At 44.8% G+C, this 10,488-nt stretch overlaps 1 protein-coding gene across 1 annotated transcript; it reads left to right on the top strand.

Moving 5' to 3' along the window:
• Positions 1 to 1,042: 1,042 nt before the first annotated feature.
• LOC308381838 (tripartite motif-containing protein 16-like) lies at positions 1,043 to 8,506 on the top strand (the record flags this gene model as incomplete). The annotated part of the gene is made up of 6 exons (XM_080859455.1): positions 1,043 to 1,630; positions 2,414 to 2,509; positions 2,718 to 2,951; positions 3,366 to 3,525; positions 3,872 to 3,931; positions 7,992 to 8,506. 6 exons carry the CDS (start codon positions 1,043 to 1,045, stop codon positions 8,504 to 8,506), a joined length of 1,653 nt encoding a protein of 550 aa, XP_080715581.1.
• Positions 8,507 to 10,488: the final 1,982 nt, after the last annotated feature.

The following is a 10,488-nucleotide window of genomic DNA, read 5'->3' as shown; positions in this document are numbered from 1 at the left end:
CACACTCTCTTTCTCTCTCACACACAGACACACATACACACTCTCACTCACACACACACACACACACTCTCACTCACACACTCTCTTTCTCTCTCACACACAGACACACTCTCACTCACACACTCTCTTTCTCTCTCACACACACACACACTGTCTCCCCCTCTCTCTCTCCCTCCCTCCCTCCCTCCCTCCCTCTCTCTCTCTCTCTCTCACACACACCCCACTCTCTCCCTCCCTGCGAAACATTGTAATCGCTAGAACAATATCATAGAGAGAACACACTTACTGTATAGCTGGAACATTAAGACAACTCAAAACACTCAGAGCTAGAAAACTCAGTTAGAACAAACCTGTAGCTGGAACCAAAGACATATATTAATATATATGTCTATGGCTGGAACACTCTTTAGAAGGACACCAAGGTCATGTGATAGAATCAGCTGCAACAGAGAGTCAGGGGCCGGGTATGAAGCGGGATAAAGCAATCATTTCTGAGACCAGCATTAGTGACTGTGAGTGAGTTTGTGAAAGATGAAGAGATGGAGCAGCTTTCACACACAGAGAGGATCACATATAATTCCTCCAGGTTATTAGAGTAACACTTATTGCAGCATTTGAGATTGCTGAGTGTCACTAGATTCATTACAGCTACCCCGCCCCTCACACACATTCAACTTCTATCTATGACATCATTATCTTCTCTGCTTTATTTCATATGACTTCAAATGTCCACTAGATGGCGACCTTCTCGTTGCAAGCAAAGCTTTACTACAATTTCCTTTGAATTTCTGTTGCAGGTATTCAATAGTACAAAGACAGTAAACTGCTTTATGGTGGTTCCTTCGCTTTATGAATAATGGGAAATGCATCACAGTATTCTCTACAGGTCAGCGTTAGCAAAGAACTTTGTTTTTACTTCAAAGTTATTGTCAATGACGATGTACAGACGAACACGCCCATCCAACCAGGAAGTCGTTTCAAAGTTATGCACCGATTTCAGGCGAAACGAAACTCCGTGAAATAAGTACAAATAAAACGGAGAATGGCAGAAGCGGCCCCAAGTAACCAGGACATTTTTACATGCCCGGTATGCCTTGATATTCTGAATAATCCTGTAACCATTCTCTGTGGACATAATTACTGTATGGGCTGCATTACGAGCTGCTGGGATCGGGAAGATCAGACGGGAATCTACAGCTGTCCCCAGTGCAGACAGACGTTCACCCCAAGACCCGTTTTAAACAAAAATAATAGTGTTGCTGAACTTGTGGAACAGTTTAAGAAGACCAGGATCCGGGCTGCTGCTCCTGTTCCATGTACTGCTGGACCTGGAGATGTGGAGTGTGACGTCTGCACTGGGAGAAAACTCAAAGCGGTGAAGTCCTGTCTGGAATGTCTGGTTTCATACTGTGAAACTCACTACAAAGTTCACAATGACATAATCCCTGGGCGAAAACACAAGGTGGTTGATGCCACAGGCCAGCTACAGGAGAGGATCTGCACCCAACATGAGAAGCCTCTGGAGATATTTTGTCGTACGGATCTAAGTTGTGTTTGTTTGCTCTGTCTGGTGGATGAACACAAAGGCCATGACACCGTGTCAGCCTCTGCAGGGAGGAGAGAGAAACAGGTAAGGACAGGAGTTCTCTTGGTGATAGATTGGACTTGTGTGGTAGGACATGGCTATTAGGTTTCCAACTGGAGTGAAAGACAGGCTAAAGATTCATCCTTTTTAGGTTATTATAGCGTGAGGCAGAGAGGGAATAACAATGACATAAAAACACGCCTGCCTAATGAAGTTGTAAAACCAGATGGTTAACCTCAGACTGTCAGCATTCTCATACAGCAATGAAAACACAGTCTAATTAACAGAAATTAACAGAGTATCTCCTGTTACATACAAACTGTATCTAAATAATATAACATAAAAAGGCTAAATGACCATTTAATGTGTTATGTTTGTGGACATTTTGTAATACTTCTCTTATTAGACAGTAATTTATATTAAGATGGGCACATCATGATTTCTGCCTGCAATATTGCTGCCCAGTCCTCTCAGATGAGCCCAGTGATTAGGGAGCTGAAATGGCATTTAGTAGAGTCCTGGGTGGTTGGCACTATGACTTAATGACATTACATGGTTATCAACTGCATACAGGTCACTCTTTGGGGTATGGTATGCAGTATACATGGTTCATGGTTTTGCTACACAAAGACAAAACTTATCTTGTGTTACTCTCAAGCATTGTAATGAAACTGTCTCACCAATAGGCTATTCAGCAACGCTACAGATCACCTCTGTCAGGGTCAGTAGCTTAACCAGCTTGTTCTTTCAGGAATGCTATCAGACAATGATAATATTATGATGCCACCATAACTGTTTGTTGTGGATGTGACGATTCCTTCAACATAGACACACTTGGGGGAGACCCAGAGTAAAATCCAGCAGAGCATCCAGGAGAGAGAGAAGGAGCTGCAGGAGCTGAGGAAGGCTGTGGAGACTCTCAAGGTGAGTACTGACCAGAGGAGAGGAGGTCAACAGCTGGCTGCTGGAGGAGCCATTTCAGGCTCAATCAGGGCTCTCCTCCAGTCAGGAGTCTGTAATGCTGAGCCACTTCCCAGCTCCTCTGAGCCACACTGGGTACCAGGCTGTGTGGAGGAGCTGAGTGAGTGGGCTGCTTTAGATGGACCCCTCCTCTTTGTGTGTCTCCTAACAGAGCTCTGCACAGACAGCAGTGGAGGACAGTGAGAGGATCTTTACTGAAATGATCCGCTCCATTGAGAGACGACGCTCTGAGGTGAAAGAGGTGATCAGAGATCAGGAGAAGGCTGAGGTGAGTCGGGCTGAAGGACTCCTGAAGCGACTGGAGCAGGAGATTGCTGAGCTGAAGAGGAGAGATGCTGAGCTGGAGCAGCTTTCACACACAGAGGATCACATCCATTTCCTCAAGGTAAGTGTTGATGATGGATTATTAGTGCACAGAATGTTTTGAGGGCACTGATTTATGTTGAATATATTCCTAGGTGTAAACTTTAATTACATTTAGATATTATTACATTTTCTTCTAGGATCTATAAGTTTCCAGAAAGATGCTTGTACTTATCTTTATCTAATTTAAGAGACTTGTTTGCACTGTAATAGTTGCAGATTTTAGTTATAATTAACAAAAACTTTCCTGATCAACTGTATCAACTGGATTTACTTGTCATTAAATACAGATTGTACATTTAAACATACAACGTACTTATACGTGGATGCTTTATTTTGAGGATGTAGCTAATCTCTCTCTCTCTCTTCCTCTCGATCTCTGTCATCTCTTCCTCCTCTTTCTCTTTCTCTCTATCTCTGTGTTTTCTTTATTTAGACTTTCCAGTCAGTCAGTGAGACACCTGAGTCTAAAGACTTATCCTGCATCTCTGTGAACCAAGGCGTCTCTTTTGAGGCTGTGAAGAAATCTGTCTCCTCACTAAAGACACAGCTGGAGAATTTCTGCAAGGAGGAAGTCATGAAGATATCTGCATCAGGTAAATCACATTACTTGCATATGTTTAGATGTAATTACCAACTATACTTTCCCTCTGGATTGTACTAATAAACTAAATGTGATGGTAAACTTCAGGAACCTGTATTTCTCAATGATACATATTTGTAACATATCCTTTGTATGTCGGTCAAGCTGAGATACTCTACTGGTGTCTCCATGTTTACTTGTCTTAAGAGGGTCTTTAAGATTGAAGAAGCTGGAGACTCATAATGTCCCTTAACAAGAGAACACACATTTACTGCCATCATAAAAACAGAAGGTTGATGCAATGTTGACATTTACACCAGTCAGTGTTGTTTCTAATATAATTCTTTCTTTCTCAATAGTGACTGAAGTCCAGGCTATTTTGCCTCCTGAACCTACAACCAGAGAGGATTTCCTACAATGTGAGTTTGACACAAACACATTTAATACAGTTCACTTTATTCCAAATCACAAGACAAGTTTCAGTAACAATCACATGGTCCTACATGTTTAAGCAGTTCAACATTTCATGATGGCTGTTATAGTTCATGGGTATAGGAAACAATCTCTTTTCCAGATTCCTTTTTTTTTTTCATTTGCGCCGTTCTAAATAGAAGTGCGGGAGACTAATTTGCCACACCCCTCTCACATCAATCACCCACACCTCATTTGAATTAAGTTCTCTTCATCAGCACACATCAGTGTGTGTGTGTGTGTGTGTGTGTGTGTGTGTGTGTGTGTGTGGGGATCAGGTGGATCAGGTGGAGAGACTACAGCAGCATCCCACAGCAGAGACAGTCTAGACTAGGAGAGGAAGAAAGAGACATTTGTATTATTCTGTATTTCTCTCTCTCTCTCTCTCTCTCTCTCTCTCTCTCTCTCTCTCTCTCTCTCTCTCTCTATCTTCCTCTCTATTTCCCTGTCTCTCACACACCCATACAACCAATCACAACTATGGACTTTTACATACAAAGACACTGGAACACTTTCACACTCCTATTAAGAAGGACTCATCTCACACAAAGGAATCAAATGAAACAAACGCAAATACTTACACACACTCGACATCAATCATTCATACAAAGGACTCCTTTCAGACAAACACACACACTGTCTATCACACACACACACTCACACACACACACACAGGCTCGGGGTTCTCCCGATTATAAGTTGTCCTTGTTTGTAACTGTAGTTGTAGTTTAGTTTAAGTTTTTAGTGAAATCGTTTCGTTGGTTGCCATGACGACATGTAAACAACTTGTACACAGCCGGACTGTCTACAGTCGCCAGGATCTCCTGAACGTTGGAGTAAGAAGCGAACAATCCGTAAACAGCGACTTTACCCACACGCACAGCGTACCAGAGGATATAGCCCGGACAGCAGGCTCTCCGTGGATAGTCATTCCTACGGGCAGGAGGAGGAGGCGCCGAAATGAGAGGAGACAAAAGCGAGGCTGCCGGGCTGGCGTTTACGCGCAGCTGAGAAGACGACCGCATAAACTGCCACTTCCTAGCATCTTCCTCTCAAATGCAAGATCCATCACAAATAAAATGGATAAGCTAAAGCTACAGATGGCAGCAAACGGACTCGTACAGGACTGTTGCATTCTGCTGATAACGGAGACCTGGCTCATCTCATCCATTCCGGATACGGCTATCGAGCTAGCAGGACGCACAGCTCATCGCCAGGACAGGAACAGTAACTCCGGTAAGAGCAGAGCAGGGGGGCTATGCATTTATGTCAACAACAACTGGTGTACCAACGCCACGACCATCGATAGCCACTGCTCTCCAGATCTCGAGTATTTAACTGTTAAATGCAGACCCACGTACCTCCCACGGGAGTTTACTGTTGTTATGGTGACTGCTGTGTATATACCACCGGATGCTAATGCCAACTCAGCCCTTAGTCACTTGTACAATGCCATCAGCCTTAATCAGAACACCTATCCAGAGGCAGTACACGTAATAGCAGGCGACTTCAACCATGCTGATTTAAAGGTAGTGCTCCCTAAGTTTTACCAACACATAAAATGTGCTACCAGGGGAGAAAATACTCTGGATAAAGCCTACTCAAATATCAAGCATGGTTATAGGGCTACACAGCTACCCCACCTTGGCTTGTCTGATCACATGTCCCTGCTACTCTTACCGGCATACACCCCCCTTAAGAAAAAAGCCCCCCCCACAACAAAGACTATAAAGACTTGGCCTGATGATGCCTCTCAGCAGCTGAAGGACTGCTTTGAAACGACCAATTGGGATATCTTCCAGCACCAGGACCTGGAAGTATACACCTCAGCTGTTCTGGGCTACATCAAACACTGTGTCGACACTGTCACGGTGGACAGACGCATCCGGGTGTATCCTAACCAGAAGCCCTGGATGACAAAAGAAGTCAAAGTGCTGCTGAAGGAGAGGAGCGGCGCCTTCAGGTCTGGGGATGAGGCACAGTATAGGACTGCCAGAGCCAACCTGAGGAGGGGCATCAGGGAGGCCAAGACAGAATACCAGAGGAGGATTGAGGACCACTCCAGCAGCAACAACATACGGCAGGTGTGGCAAGGGGTCCAACACATCACCAACTACAGGTCCAGCAACCTAACTGCAGCCGACGGTGATGACTCACTGGCTGAGGGGCTCATTTGCTTTTTCACCCGCTTTGAGGTCGATACACCGGATGTGACCACGCCACTTCCAGTAGACCCCTGCAGCCACACCCTCACAGTGCAGGCACAGGAGGTAAGGCGTGTTCTGCGGGCAGAAAAGCTGCTGGACCAGATGGTGTGACTGGGAGGGTGCTGAAGGACTGTGCAGACCAACTGGCTGGTGTGTTCACTCACATATTCAATCAGTCCCTATCCCAGTGCTTGATTCCACCCTGCCTGAAGTCCTCCACAATCATTCCTCTACCAAAAAAGACCACTGCCAGCACCCCTAATGACTACCGACCAGTGGCACTGACACCTATCATCATGAAGTGTTTTGAGAAACTGGTCCGGAGTCACATCACAACAAGCCACTTTTGACTCCCACCAGTTTGCATACAGAGCAAACAGGGCTACAGAAGATGCCATTGCCACAGCTTTCCACACCACTCTAACACACGTGGAACAGAGAGGGAACTACGCCAGGCTGCTCTTCATAGACTTCAGCTCTGCTTTCAACACAATCTTATCAAGCAGACTGGTCACAAAATTGATGGACTTAGGGCTTTCACAACAAATCTGCTTCTGGATCAAAAACTTCCTGACAGACCGTTCCCAGAGGGTTAGAGTAGGATCCCATCTCTCCTCAGCTCTCAGCATCAGCACCGGCTCCCCACAGGGCTGCGTGTTGAGCCCCCTTCTCTACACCATCTATACCCATGACTGCACCCCCACCCACCCGAGCAATGCCATCATTAAGTTTGCAGATGATACAACTGTGGTGGGGCTCATCTCAGGAGGAGATGAGACTGCATACAGGGAGGAGGTGCAAAGGCTGTCGACATGGTGCACCTTAAACAATCTGGTCCTCAACACCTCCAAGACAAAAGAGCTGTTAGTAGATTTTAGGAGGAAAACATCAGACATGCAGCCTATTGTTATAAATGGGAAGCAAGTGGAGAGGGTATCAGACTTTAGGTTCCTGGGCACTCATATTGAGGAGGACTTTTCCTGGAAACACAACACCAATGCACTGCTGAAAAAGGCACAACAGAGGCTGTATTTCCTGAGGTTACTCAGGAAAAATAAATTAAAACAGGAACTGTTAGTGTCCTTTTACCGCTGCACTGTGGAGTCAGTGCTGAGCTATGGCATCTCGCTGTGGTTTGCCAGCTGCACAGCAGCAGAAAGAAAGGTACTCCAGAGGGTCATTAACACCGCACAAAGAGTCATTGGCTGCTCTCTGACACCTGTGGAGGACATCTATAGAACACGCTGCCTCAGGAAGGCCCACAGCATCCTCAGAGACTTAACACACCCTGGTCACCACCTTTTTGAACTGTTGCCCTCAGGGAGGCGCTTTCGCACCATCAAAGCAAAAACAGACAGGCTGAGAAACAGCTTCTATCCAAGAGCCATCATAGCACTCAACAATGCACAAATGAAATTTGTATAGTGATATTGTATATATTTGTATTGTTTTTGTTTTTTTATTTTTCAATAGCACTGTCTGAGAGCTGCCACCTCAATTTCGTTGCACTTGTGCAATGACAAATAAATATATTCTATTCTATTCTATTCTACATAGACATAACCATACTCACTTTTGAATACAGACATTCACACATGTACACTAGTCAAACACAAAAAACTAATCTCACTTACACATGAAACATTCCCTCACAGAAAGAATCACAGAAACAAATCTCATTCCCCACATGCAAAGAATCACAGAAAGCAACAACCACACACACACACACACACTTACTCACACACATACAGTACCTAACACATAGAAATACCTAAGTTTGTCCTGTCTTCTCCTCCATCAGACTCCTGTCACTTCACACTGGATCCAAACACAGCACACAGAAACCTCCATCTGTCTGAGGGGAACAGGAGGGTGGAGAGGAGAGCTGAGGTCCAGTCATATCCTGATCACCCAGAGAGATTTGATGGGTATCATCAGGTGCTGTGTAGAGAGGGTGTGTCTGGACGCTGCTACTGGGAGGTTGAGTGGAGTGGGGAGTGGGTTTCTATATCAGTCTCATATAAAAGCATCAGCAGGAGAGGAGAGGGTTATGAGTGTTGGTTTGGACATAATGATCAGTCCTGGAGTCTGGACCTCAGCAGCAGCAGCTCCTCTTTCAGACACAATAATAAAGAGACTAAACTCCCTCTAGTGGCCAGCTCCAGAATAGGAGTGTATGTGGATCACAGGGCAGGAACTCTGGCCTTCTACAGCATCTCTGACACAATGACCCTCCTGCACAGAGTCCAGACCACATTCACTCACACACTCTACCCTGGGTTTGGGTTTTATTCTGGATCAGTGAAGCTGTTGTGACTGACATGTCTAGATGCTGTTAGCACATACATCTCACACATCACATAATTTAACACATCACTCACACATTAGGATCTAGCAGCTGGGCCTGAGAATCTTTGATCTTGGGGACAACAACAGACTGAAGCCATTCCCCCATCTCTGGACCCCAGCTATTACAATATCTGTACCTCTAGACCTCTGCTGTAACACATGCAGTATCACCACAGCAGAATTAAGACATTGTGTGTGCACCATATTATGTACCATGTCAGTAAATCTTAATGAGACCGCAATTATCAAACAATTGAATGTGTTTCGGTATTTCTTGATAAATATCATTATAATTAGACCAATATGTTTTAAAACGTGTTGGGGCAAGGTGGCGCATAACTAGTTATAGACTGGCATTAAATGTTTCCTAAAGTTTCTTATTTCTGGTGGGTGGGTAAATAAATAGATTCTGTATTTCTTGATAAATATCATTAAAATGAGACCAGTATTTTTACCTCCGCCAAGGAGGTTATGTTTTCGCCCCTGTATGTTTGTTTGTCTGTATGTCAGCAGGATTACGCAGAAAAGAATGGACCGATTTCCATCAAACTTTGTGGGGAGATATAATGGCAATAATTGATTCGATTTTCAGATGTCAAGGTCAAAGGTCAAGGTCGCAAGGCGGAGGTGTGCATTCTCTGAATGCTCCCATTCTTGTTTTTAATGTTTTTTGGTGCAAAGTGGCAAATAACCAGTTAAAAAAATTAAATCTTATTATTGGTGGGTGGGGGCCCATAGTCAGTGACTAAAATAATAAGTGAAACTCAACTTATTCAGTTTTTCTTTTATGGTGTCATACAAAGTGCATAGGTGTGTGTACACACAACTCTCCCTCTCATTGTCACTCACCGGTCCTGCACTTCATCAGGCTTCCAAGGTAATAATCTCAGTCGTACGCAGGACAACAAGTTACACTCCTGGTGCTGCTGGGTTGGGACTTCTCACGATGGCCAGACCTCTTAACGTCACATGCAAGTAATCATCCCGAAACAGTCTACACTGTGTACTACAACACACCAGGGGACACCACACTAAACAATACTTAACAACAACAACAAAGAGTCATCACACACACAAACACACTGACACCCACACTCAACGAACTAAAATGATCATCCAATGAAAACCCTTCTGTGTCTCAACCCCAGAAACCCTTGTCTTCTCCTCCATCAGACTCCTGTCACTTCACACTGGATCCAAACACAGCACACAGAAACCTCCATCTGTCTGAGGGGAACAGGAGGGTGGAGATGAGAGCAGAGGTCCAGTCATATCCTGATCATCCAGGGAGATTTAAAGGGTTGAATCAGGTGCTGTGTAGAGAGGGTGTGTCTGCATGCTACTACTGGGCTGTTGAGTGGAGTGGTTGGGTTGAATCAGGTGCTGTGTTGAGAGGGTGTGTCTGTATGCTACTACTGGGCTGTTGAGTGGAGTGGTTGGGTTGGTGTCAGCAGTCTCATATGAAAGCAGCAGGAAAGGACAGGGTGATGAGTGAGTGTTTGAGGAGGCAATGATCAGTCCTGGAGGCTGTTCCTCTTCAGATCCTGCTTCTATTCCAGACACAATAATACACAGACCGAACTCCCTCTAGTGGCCTGATCTAGAATAGTCGTGTATGTGGAACTCTGTGCAGGAGAGTCATTGTGTCAGAGACGCTGTAGAAGGCCAGAGTTCAGATCATATGTGCCCTAATGTACTCTTTTTCCTGTTGAGTGTGTGTGTGTGTGTGTGTGTGTTTGATTTATTTCAGAACCCTTTTTGTTGCATTTATTGAAATCCTCTCATCCCGACAGCTGAGAACAGCCAACTGCAAACTAATGATGGGCGGAAACACAAATAACTTCAGAAAGACCCGTCAGCCTGACATGTGGACGATAGACAGCATCATGCGTCCACTAGGCCCCCTTCTGCTCTCAACTCAGTACCTTCAATGCTTGTGTCCATGATGT

This window comes from Sprattus sprattus (genome assembly GCF_963457725.1).
Source record: "Sprattus sprattus genome assembly, chromosome: 20".
Taxonomy (NCBI): domain Eukaryota; kingdom Metazoa; phylum Chordata; class Actinopteri; order Clupeiformes; family Clupeidae; genus Sprattus; species Sprattus sprattus.
This window is presented reverse-complemented; position numbering and strand designations above follow the sequence as displayed.